Below are 12,162 nucleotides of genomic sequence, written 5' to 3'. Positions count from 1 at the left end.
GAGAAAGGATCAGACGTGCCAAAGTCTTGACCCCCACTTGTGGGATCCCTTCCTTTCTTGTAGGTTACTGCTTTGTACATTTTGAACACTAACGACTATAACGGTATTTACCAAGCTTTGTAAAATCTTGTTGCCTTCTGACGAGGACAAAAATTTTACATAGCTGTCTGCTGACATTGCACTTCTGTGCCTTTCCTCCCATTTGGAAACGTAGAGTCTATTTTCCATATATCTATGTAACCTCAGATTTTTGAAGCCTTACTTTCGATAGTTTGTAATATTTAAACAGTAGGTGTGTTTTATCTTCCAAATTAAAATATGTGTTATAATAATATTAAATAACCTTTTTCAAACAACACATGCCCGGCACACCCTCCCTCATTCCCTGTAGTTTCTGGACCCCAGCCCGTGTGAGAATTCATGGGTCAGAGCAGGTTTTACGCCAGCCTCCATCTTCATCGTAAGTTTACCTTTCACAAAGGGAGAGGAGGACACTCAGAGGTAGGGTGAGCACAGCCTGTGACTGCTGGTGGGCCTTGTCAAGGGTCCTTCTCCCTCCCCACCGTGCACACAGAAGAACCTAGGAAAAGAACAGTATGATATTTCTTAGTGCTTTCCCCAGCGAAGGTCAGGCATCTCTCCAACTCCTTTATGTCCAGAACCCTGAATAGGCACAGGACATTGGAACAGGGGAGGATCTGTGGAGTGTATTTGGTAAAAAGCCAGAGAAAATGTCATACTGTCCACTGTAGTGACCTGGTCTAAATGACCTGGGTTCTCTAATCTCTTCTTTCCATTGGGCCTGTGGTCCGTCCAACCAGTGGGGGCATAGTTGATCTTCCTTGTTTTTCAACACTTAGTAGCAGAAAGACAAAAAGGAGAGCACAGAATTGAGAGAAGTTAACAGAGAAGAAATTTCTGATTTGGTGATGTGGATGAGGCAGGGGGAAAAAAGGAAAATTAATAAAAAGAACCCTATTTTTCAGCAGGAATATAATAATTTGCTGACCATCATGTAATTTTACTTATTGGCATGGGCCTACGTAACATTTTACTGCTCTCCTTTTTAGCCCCAGGTAAGCCAGGAGATAAACTCCCGATGTAACCAAAGCATAGTAGCAGTAGCTAATGGCCCTCTGTCATCTCCTCACCCCCTCTCCTGTTTTCTCTTTCTCTGCTGTTACATCACAGCATTCCTCTCTCTCCACTGAGACGGCAAATGTTAGCTAATGAAAGTTAATAGCAGCTGATCCCCTACAGTAGCTTGTTTAATTCTAAAGCTAATGGCCCCATTTCCCAGAAGCCCAAGTGTCTAGATTTTGATTTATACAAATGGCTGCTGTTCTGAGAGTTCTCACAAACACTCTAGCCCTCACCCTTCCTGGAATTAGCAACAACTTTTGTCATAACTTGTGCAATTCTGAAGTTTTTGACAGATGGTGATAGAAAGGCTAAATTTTTCTCTGTCGGACGGAGGAAAATGTCCACTACATTAAATGAATTACCTGTAGATTTGGAAGAAAATCATCAGGATTTTCATAGGAATGATTAACTGTGTGCTAAATTTTAGGTTATCAAATGCCATGGAAATGTTAATGTAATTTTTATTGCATGATTTTTTTTTTCTGTGTTCCTTTTTTTTTGGTTCATCTTTAGATCAATGAATTTGCATCCGCAGTAAAGAATAAGGAAAAGATTAAGCATGAACCCCAGAGAGGATCTGTTTTTTGGTGCCTGTTCTCTATCTATTTAGCTATTTTTCCCTCTACCTTAAACACAATTTTCTAAGATCAAATTTAATTGTCGACAATTGTTTCACTTAAAAAATGCATTCAAAATGTTGGACCAGTGAAATTCAAGGCCCAAACCCACGTAAAAAATCTTCATATTCCAGGCAAGTTCTCTCCTGTCTCACATATCTGATTTAGTGTTATTGTGCATTAATTGTCCCTGTATTCCTGATAATGTCAAAGAGGGTTTGAGCCAGGTGATCTGAATCAGAAGTTGTGCATGAGGTCTTTACGCACGAAAGGTGGGCTGCAGAATGATAGCCCACTTATTGGGCTTTTTGTTTGTTTGTTTTGAGCAAAGCCTTATTTTTGCTTGTGAAATATTTAGTTCTTAGGGTGTTTCATAGAAGCTAGTCATTACCTTCCTGGTGTCATTTAAAACAGGTCAATCATCCCCAGAATCTGTGCTCACTTTTGTTTAGGATGGTGTATCAAGCAAGAGTTTATGGTGTATCAGGCAAGATTGTATCAATCAGATATGAAGGGGATTTCAGGGTGAGATATATATATATATATATATATATATATATATATATATTATATTTCAAGAGATTTATTGCAAAGAAGTGACTTATGCGATTGTAGGGGCTGTGTAGGCCACTGGAATACGCAGCTCTGAAATCCACAGGACAGGCTGCTGGGAAGGATAGGCTGAAACTCTCAGGAAGGAGATGAAACTTCAGTCCATAGATGAAATTGCTTCTCCTCCAGGGATGCCTCAGTTCTCCTCTTAAGGCCTTTCAATGGACTGATTATGTAGTATAATCCCCTCTACTGAAAGTCAGTTGCTTAAGGGCTTTAATTACACCTATGACATGCCTTCACAGTAACTCCTAAATTACTGTTTGATTGAATAATTGAGGCCTATAGCCAAGTTGACACGTAAAACTGACCATCACAGATGGTTAGCAAAAGTATTGGTATATGGGTGATGGAGGGAGGGGTCTGGGAGTAGAAAGAAAGTAATTGGATAATAGGTTTACACTCCATCAAAATGGGATATGAACTAAAAATGTTCCTCTACTAAAATAAATATGGTTGATGTGACATACTTATGCCCTGTAATTTCTAAGAAGCCAGGATACATTTCTCGACAACAGGCAATTACTTTTCCATATGTATTTAAGGTGACATGACCTTCTTTAACTTAAAGCACAGGAAGACTGCTTTATGTAACAGGGAATCACCTTTCCCCTTACCCCTCCTTGCAACTTGACTTGTCCCCCAGATTTGCCTTTCTAATTCATTCCTTGCTTGTCTGTCAAGGAAAATGGTTTGTTACATTAATATAGTTCTTATGTTTTTCAGTTATGAATAGCTTTTCAAGGCTTTAATGTAGCTTTTGAAAATTCCATTATTACTGATCTAAGTATTATCACCGTAGGAGTTGAAGTCATGAGACAATTTTATGGGGGTAATTTCTTGGCAAAGTTAGATTTTGTGCTGAGATCCTGCTGGGTGCTACACACGTTGATGGATGACCCACTGTTTAATAGGACATTTTAGTGTTCGTGTATGTGAGGAATGGATGGGCTAATTAGAGCCTGAGAAGAAAATTCTGCTTTGTGTTATGGGGTCTTTGCATATGGAATATCCCTCGTTCTGTCATTTTCTGTGGCCATTTTTAAGGGCGTTTGCCAAATAACGGAAAATGTGAATGTAAAGGTGTTAGGTGCCTTATGACAGAGCTTCTAAGAGGCCTGAAGTGAATTATTAAGAATAACAGGGCAGATGGGGAACATCTCAATGGCTTGCCATGGTTTGGCAAAATCCCAAATCAGGAGTCTGAAGTTGTGCCCTGAAAACCAAGTCTTCCCAAAGATGTTTTTATATGGTCTGCATAGGGTGATAACGTATTTTAAAATTTGGGTGTTTATTGTATGTGGGTCATATATTGTCTGCTAAACCACTGTCACCACCACTCGATATTGCTACACACCTGACTGTTTCAAATATTTTTTATCTGCCTAGCATTTAAAGTTATTTGAGATTTAGTAAAACCCAGTGGTAGATAAAGACTATGCAGTATACAGATGTGGCTTAGCGCTTTCAAGGACGTTATGTTTTAGCTCGGATTTTAAGACCAACTGTGGGAGCAATTGCTATCATACAGTGTGTAAATAAGAGCTGAATTTACCATATATACTTTGTCATCCTCACTAATCCTGTCTATATCTCTAATTTTCTATCATCCTGGGATGGGGCCCACTGGAGAAGAGTAGAGGCCCAAGAGATACGACATCGTTGTCTACTTTCTGGATGTGGAAGCAAGTTAGGGTGAAAGCTGTTGCTTAGGGAGACCCTGTCAGTTTTTCCTTATTATCTGAGGGTAACCTGGACACTGAGGAAGAGGAAGGGGATGAAGAGAAAGAGAATAGGATGACACGAGGCCTGAGAAAGACACTGAGCCTGAAGGAGTCAGGGAAGATTCAGGAGTTGTCGGGGCTTTGGATGGACAGGAAGGAAAGGACAGGAGGGAGGGCTTGAGGACCGCTGTGAACCAAAATACACAGCTAACATTTTCATGGACCTGTGAAACCACAGGTGTCTGTGAGTTGGGAGGTAGTATAGCAAATGGGATTTGCTGGGTTGGTTGAGGCCAGACAGGTCAGCAAGGCTAAAATTTATGGGAGGGCTGGTGGTTGCCAGGCAGATATTATTTCATGTGTCCACAATGACTCTCTGATGGCTTTTATCATCATTTTATAGGTAAGAAAACAAAGGTTAAGGCAGTTCAAATGTTGTTCAGGTTCTTAATGCAGAGCTAGGATTTAAACTCAGATCATATGAATCCAGGTCCAGTGTTCTTTCCGTGGATTAAGTAGAGAACTTTTTGCTTGAGAGAACCACTGAAGCCTTTTGAGCAGAGGGTGATATGGCGAACGTGGAAGAGAGACGGAAGAATGGTAAAGCCAGGAAAACATATGATCTCTATAGCTGATCACTATTCTTGCTTTCTAGATTCATCCCGAAGGTCTTGTGGTCATTAGCTCCAACCAAATGCTAATGTGTTTATTTTATCCACATAATGCTCATCCTTTATACTCATATTATTATAAAGCATTAAACCTTCTTGTACCCTACATAATGAACTAATGGGTTTCGATTTTATGGACCAAATTTATCTACCATATAGATGAAAGTATGTTTCTGCAGGTGTTGTTTAGTGAGTTTGTTTTTGCAGACTTGATTGGTGTAGTTGCTACTGCTTATTTTCTCTAGATAAAAAGGTGAAACATGATAATATATTTGAGAGAGTTTCCCTTTTGCAAATTTAGGTTTGGATGGAGCCAGCCAACTGACTTATTCTGAGAATCTGTCTTATGGTGAAGATGACCCCATCTCTGCCCACACACAGTCCCCTTGTGAGGTGGGGGACACCAGGCAGCATGGCACATCTCCCCAAGAGACCAGCGTGGTCCGCAGCCTCAGCCGGCAGTCCACACAGGGCAGCTTGGAGATGGAGACAGCTTTTAATAACCGGAGATTTGAAGATTCGTATGCCACTGACAGCTCCTCCGTGTGGAGTCCAGAGGCAAGTTGTTTGTTTTCCATTTTTTTCTTGCTCGAGTATTGTGTGCTCTCTGGTTGGTCGTTCTCCTTCCCCTCCCCTCTCCCTTCCCCCTTTTCCTTCCCCCCACTTCTTTCTCCCCTCCTCCATCCCTCAAGAAAAAATTTCTCCAAAAGAAGGAAGCATTGCTTTGAAGAACAAACACCTTAAGAGCCTTTAATGGAAATATATTTTTTGTTCAGATGACCAAGGCCCAGCCCTGATGTGTACCAATAAAAGAATCATATATAAGTGGAATCTAGCAAAACGGAAAAATAAAAAGAAGCATGGTGGCAGAATGAACCCAGCAACCATCAGGCTTCTTTTTTTTAATCTATAACGGGTTTTTAGTTCTTTAGGGAGACTGGATTATTTCCTTCATGGTTTCAATTAAATGGAGTTTATTTTTATTTACACCAAATCTTGAGTTATGATTCTTTGCATGTGAGAATTATTCGAAAATGAAACTAAAATACAATGCCCCTGCAAATGAGATTATACAAGATATCATGAGGAAGATCTTACAGTATGAGCATATTTGTTAGCTCCGAACTGAATTGAAGATCTAGGCGATGGCATTAGTCTATCATGATCCTCTGGCCATTGACTTTGCTTTTTGGATGAATCTCTGATAAAAGACGCGTCGTCTAAATTTCTTTTTCAATTGAAACTTACTCTCGAATATGCCTAAACACCCAGAAGTATGACTGGAGGTGACGATGATAGAGACTACCATTTTTGAGCAATTACTATGTGTCAGGCACCGTGATAAGAATTTACAAACATTGTTTTACCTTACAGGCACTTATGGTTATTCTTTATTAGCTAGACCCCTCTGATTATGATTCTGTGACATTAAGACATATTAAATAGTGGTGTCTAGTACCTACTTTGAAATTAATTTTGATGAAATAAGTCACGTAACTATATGAAACTTTTAATTTGTGCAAATAGAGGAAGGAGAAGGGTGGATGGATTTTGTTAGTATCAGTCTGACTGAGAAAAGAAACAGGACGCATCTCTTACTAGGACCTGGACTGTCATAAACACCAAATGCTCAAATGCTTTTCCAAATCAAGGAGAAGAAAAATAATCACAGATAGTTATGTTTCAAAGCCTGACTGCTAAGGCACTGGGGCATGTAGAGAGCGCATAAGGAGATGGCACAGGTGCAGGTGTGCCTGGGTGTTGTGTTACTGCTGAGGACCAGAAGTGGCCACACAGATAGGTGGCTTGTGGCTGGTTAAAAGCAAACCTTCATACAGAGACCCTCAAAGCTATCAACCTTATACGTTTTGTAAAATAAATTGTGCTTCCCTACCAGTTTACTGCCAAGAGTCATATCACATCCCACACAGTAACATTTAATGTTTAAAAATACTATGCTTTTTGGCTCTCTCGCCACAACAACAAAACGGAACTGTTTACCTGCCTATTGACAGTCTCTCCCCTTGATAACTGTACCATTAGCCTTGGAATTGCTTTCTCCAGATAGCCCCCCATTTACCTGCCTCATGGAGCTTTAGTAGATTTGATGTTGAGGGCACTAAATGTTCTCAGACTTCAAAAATACCCAGACATCTCTGTGTGCTCCATTCAACCTCCTATCTATTTTGAGGCAAAAACTGTAATTTGGTGCTCCTACAGTAGAACCTCAGATGCAGCTCGGAGGCAGTTCCCGTAAATGCCTGCGTTGCAGGCTTAGCTCGCCTTTTAAGAATTGATTTATTTGCCTCTTAGCTGTATTAAGAAGCCTGTCTTCCCCTGCGTATCTGGCATCGGGAACACACTGTGGGTCTGTTTACTTTGGGCCACACAGATGACATTAACACTATCTTGCTAAAACAGAAAGCCTTTCGGTTTGATAGAAAATCTTTATATCTTCATGGGTTTTGACAATGTGACACAAGTATTCCCATCGTAAAGAAAAACCCAGGATACGAGAGCTAAAGGAATCATTTATTTTGCCTCAGAAGGGAACTGGTCATGCAGTGTGACTACCTGTTAGGCTGATGGGTTTGCAATCACTGCTCTTCTCTGCCGGAAAAGGCTGTCGACTTTTTCCTGCAGACCTAAGGCTTGGCAGGGAAGACGATGGGAGGGTGGCTGGTGATTTTGAGTGCACAGAGAGGCAGCTGTCCCACTTTTCATCTCCGCTTTCCACTGATTAACTGATTGGCCTTGAGAAGTTAATTAAAATCTGCCAAATGGGGATAAAAATGAAGAGATTTTTGCCTCGCAGGAAGGTCAGATGGATTAGTGGTATTAACAGTACCCACAAGAGGAGCGCCTTTAGTTGCCTGCTGATAGGTAGAGTGTGTTGAAATAATTAATTGCTATAAAAATATCAGCCTTCACAAATCTTGGTCTCAGATCAGCCCAGGAAGGGGCCACAAAGCCCAGTTTTCACGGACCACAGCTTGGATTGTCCCCATCCAGAGCCTGGCCATTGCCTGGAGTGGCGTCAGATTCAAGTTTCATAGGACAGTTATTTCAGACCCTTTCCCCAGGACTTCACCACAAACCTGCAGATGGAGTGAGCATTTATCTGAACAGAGAGCCTGATAGATAAGTGGGAAGATGCTCATTAACTAGGATATTTTAACCTTGGCATTGAAGTTGATGACAAAACTAGGAACTGTTAGTTAATATCAAGAGCAGGGGCCTAAAAGGATATGAAATTCAAAGTAGTGTGTGTTTCCAGCTCCCAACTTCCAATAAGTTGGAAGTTTCCAACTTCCAATAAGATGTGTCCATCTTATCCCCTCTTCATCTCACACACTTACTATACTTATAAATAGCTAGGGTGAAAGGTTTGTGGGGGAAGAAGGTAGACATCATGGTTCCCCGTAAAGCTTGGGACTTTGAGCATTAATACTGGCAAATCTTGGATAATTCTGGCTGGGCATATGATACTGGGGGCAAGGATTTAAGTTATTTAGCCATTCTAAGCCTTAGTTTCCTCTCCCATAAAATGAAGATATTGAAATACCTACCTCATTAGGTTAATATGAATGTCTAAAAGATGTTTCTGGGGCTTCCCTGGTGGGGCAGTGGTTGAGAGTCCGCCTGCCGATGCAGGGGACACGGGTTCATGCCCCGGTCCGGGAAGATCCCACATGCCACGGAGCGGCTGGGCCCGTGAGCCATGGCTGCTGAGCCTGCGCGTCCGGAGCCTGTGCTCCACAACGGGAGAGGCCACGGCAGTGAGAAGCCTGCGTACCACAGAAAAAAAAAAAAGATGTTTCTTAGCTGGATTTCCCAAAAGCAGAGCCTACTTTGTTAGGACATGCAATTCCCGGCGACAAGAGTGAAGGACGAGGAGGGTGAGGCAGGGAAGGGAGAGCCGGTATGAGAATGTCTAATGGAGTTGGCTACCACTAATTGTGACTCATGGCTTGCTCTTGTGAAACCATACCCTAAGAAGCTGTATAAACTAGTCTCAGGACATCTGTCCAAGGGGAGAAAAATTTATTGCATGGGGCATTAACACCACCCACCCCGCCCCCCGACTCTGGACTTTATATACATGAGTGCCAAGCAGGATTCTGTACATTTCCAAGCCTTGACATCAACGGAGAGGCCTGTGGTGGGAGCTGAGAGTTACCTTGCATGGGAGGGAGGCAAGACTTTGTTGGATTGTGCCAGGGAGAAGCCACTTAGAGCCCAGACAGCCTATAGGGGAAAATGGAACAGAGGGGGAGGCCAAGAAGTTCCAAAGTGCATAAGAGTGGGCTTTTACAGTCCATAAAGGGTTTAGTGTGGTACCTGGCATAAGGGAGGGCTTAGTGGATGTTAGCTGTTGCTACTTATGGTCCAGCAAGCAATATGGAGATGACCAAAGGTAGGCTAAAATAGATGGGAGTTTGAACGGAAGACTGTGACTTGGTTTTTGAGTTAGCCTAACTCCTTGGAGACTTGCTTCTAATATTATATCTACACTAGTCAGTTGTATTCAGAAGTCTCTATAGCAACCACTTTTATCACTTGAAACTAAGTACCTCTGAATAGAAACACTCACACATGAATGCATGCTCAGAGGAAAGGATGTAAAAAGCTTCCCTTATTTTGCAAGAAGCCTAAATTTTCTTGGTAGATTAATGTGAATCTTAAAAGAGAGGGCAATTATTAGATGTCTACTATGTGTCAAGTCCTTTAATTTTCACAGCAAGCTTATAAAGTAGGTATCATCCCCCTTTTGCTGTTGAGGAAAACAGAAAGTGAGAAAGATTAAATAATTTGTGCAATGTCCTAAAGGTTGTAAGTGATGGACCTGGGATTCCTAAGCACGTCTCATTCCAGAGAACCATGCACTTTCACCTAGATCTATGGGAAAGTTTCATTGATGAACATGCATTTTTGAAGTGTATCATATTTTTAAAAATAAAGAGTTCTTTGAATTAGCAAAGTTGGTGTTCAATTGCATAAAGAAGAACTGCTTCTGATTTACAATAAGAATCAAACCAAAGTTTAGTTATGAGTAAGAGGCATGCCTTCAGAGGAAAAAAATCAAATTATGTTGACATTAGTAATAGTTTGTTAGAGGGTGGTTCATTATAGTAAAGTAAATGTAGTTCAGCTCAGTTTTCTCAGGGAGGTCATCGGATCTGACTGGCTGAGGTGAACTGCTGTCTAAAAGTGTATTTCATAATGAGGGGCCGTGTTTGAAAATAAGTAGTATCAGTCCAGCGATGGGAATAGATATCTGTGGAGGCTGGTCTGAGCCAGGTATTTCCCCACGTCTATTAAAACCTCACAACAACACTCTATCAAGCAGGTACCTTGATGCTCATTTTTCAGCTGGAGTACAGAGCGACTGGACTGTTTGGCCATGGCCAAAAAGCTAGTCAATAGTAGAGTTATGATTTCAACCCAGGTGTTCTGTCTCCAGGGTTTAAACACTTGCTACTCCAAGAGTGATTTGAGTCCAGCTGAGACATCCTTGTGGCCTGAGAAATGCAGAATCTCAGGCCTGACCCCAGTCCTACTGAATCAGAATTCCCAGATGATTCAAGTCCACTCGGATGTTTGAGAAGCTCTGCCCCGAACATTTTCTGCCACGTAGATTGAAAATCTACTGAAGGATCACCTGTCTGTGACCCCCGTTAGGATCCTTATCGGCAGGAGGTCCTGGCTCAGAGAGCACAGGCCCAGGCTGAACCATTTCTCCTGGCACTTGAGGAAGTTACCTTTTGGCACTTGCATAATTGACTAGTTTTAGACTTAGTATCTCAGTTGGTTTCAATGATAGTGGTCAATTGTGCTTTTTTTGAGAGGCAGTGTAGAGGAAAGCACTTTGCAAAATATAAAAGCTTTGTTCATTCATTCCAAAAGCATTCATGAAGGCTTACCATGTGCCCAGTGCTGTACCCTCAAAGAATTGACAGTCCAGTGGAGAGAGAGACCAGGAAACAGACCTTTCTAATGTTTAGGGATATATGGTAACAGTCCAAAAGAATGAGGTTCTGAAGAAGCACAGAGGGGCACCATCTTTCCACGATGTATTAGGCCTTGTTCCATTCCTAATCTTTCCCTCTGTCTGCAACAGGAACAGGATGCAACCAATTTTCAAGTGCCATCTGGGGTCCCGGAGCCCATCGCAAAATGTGGTGGCCTGGATGTCATCTTTGAATATAGAGCTGCCAGCCAGAAGCTCACAGTGACCATCATAAGAGCACAGGGCCTCCCAGATAAGGACCGAAGTGGCATCAACTCCTGGCAAGTGCATGTCGTGCTGCTGCCCAGTAAGAAACAGAGGGGCAGGACGAACATACAGAGAGGGCCCAACCCCATCTTCAAGGAGAAAGTCACCTTCGCCAAGCTGGAGCCCAGAGATGTGGCTGCTTGTGCTGTCCGCTTCCGCCTGTACGCCACCCGCAAGATGACCTGGGAGAGAATGATGGGCGAGAGGCTCTTCTATCTCAGCCACCTGCACCAAGAAGGGGAAATGAAAGTGACTCTGGTTCTGGAGCCAAGAAGTAATATCATTGTGAGTATGTTAAATGGTGCTGCTAATGATGCGCTACGTGAGGATCTGGAATTGTCAGCCCTTGATTTAGTACATTCAGCCCGTGAATTCAAACACCTTAATTTAATTTTCCATTTGGCTCTCCTCATCCTTCTGAGACATGATCTGCACTTCACGGTACAATGGGTTTTCTTTTTTTGTGTGTGCCCATAGTCGCTGTAACCTGATGGATGTGTTCCCTGTCCATTTTAGGAAATGACAGCAGCATGGTGAAGGAGGGCACGGGGAAACTGCGAGAGGTTTTTTGGCCTTCTCGTTAGTTGATAAGTGGTCCTACCACCCATCCCCCTGCCCTGACCCCAGCATGCATCATGATGCATCTCAGAGATGATGGGACTTTCAAGGTGAGGTCCTTAACAGGTATGCCTACATAGGCTGCATAGGAAGCCCTGAACTCCAGCCACTTCTAAAACCTTCCATTTATATGACTGGGCTTCTCCCACATGCTCCGTCCTCTGTGTCCCTCAGATTGCAAAATAATACAGCACAGCTTTTATGTCTACAAGATGGGTAACCCTCTCTTCCCGTGGGTTATATGTCATCCAGTGTGAGGATCTCCTTTTAAAAATCACATAAAAGATCGGGTAACTATCTTAGGCTATTGGACAAATCAGTCATCCATTCCAAAATGTTTGCTGAGTACCAATTATATGTCAGGTGCCGTATAGGCAGAGGGGATGCAGGAAAGAACAAAACAGGTGATGCCCTCACAGAGCGTACAGTCTGGTGGAGGAAGGTGACAAAAGACAAACTGGGGTAGGCAAAGAGAGAGAGGCAGAGGCTGCTGCTGCTTT

The 12,162-nt window shown here is 42.3% G+C and overlaps 1 protein-coding gene across 1 annotated transcript in view; it reads left to right on the top strand.

Moving 5' to 3' along the window:
* The window catches only part of SYT16 (synaptotagmin 16), a 114,435-nt gene that overhangs the window by 79,324 nt on the left and 22,949 nt on the right, over nucleotides 1-12,162 (top strand). The window contains exons 3-4 of the mRNA XM_065871570.1: nucleotides 5,069-5,325; nucleotides 10,889-11,329. Coding sequence (XP_065727642.1) covers nucleotides 5,069-5,325; nucleotides 10,889-11,329 — 698 coding nt within the window. The remainder of the gene's footprint in view (nucleotides 1-5,068; nucleotides 5,326-10,888; nucleotides 11,330-12,162) is intronic.

The sequence above is a fragment of the Phocoena phocoena genome, chromosome 2 (genome assembly GCF_963924675.1).
Source record: "Phocoena phocoena chromosome 2, mPhoPho1.1, whole genome shotgun sequence".
NCBI classification, from domain to species: domain Eukaryota; kingdom Metazoa; phylum Chordata; class Mammalia; order Artiodactyla; family Phocoenidae; genus Phocoena; species Phocoena phocoena.
This window is presented reverse-complemented; position numbering and strand designations above follow the sequence as displayed.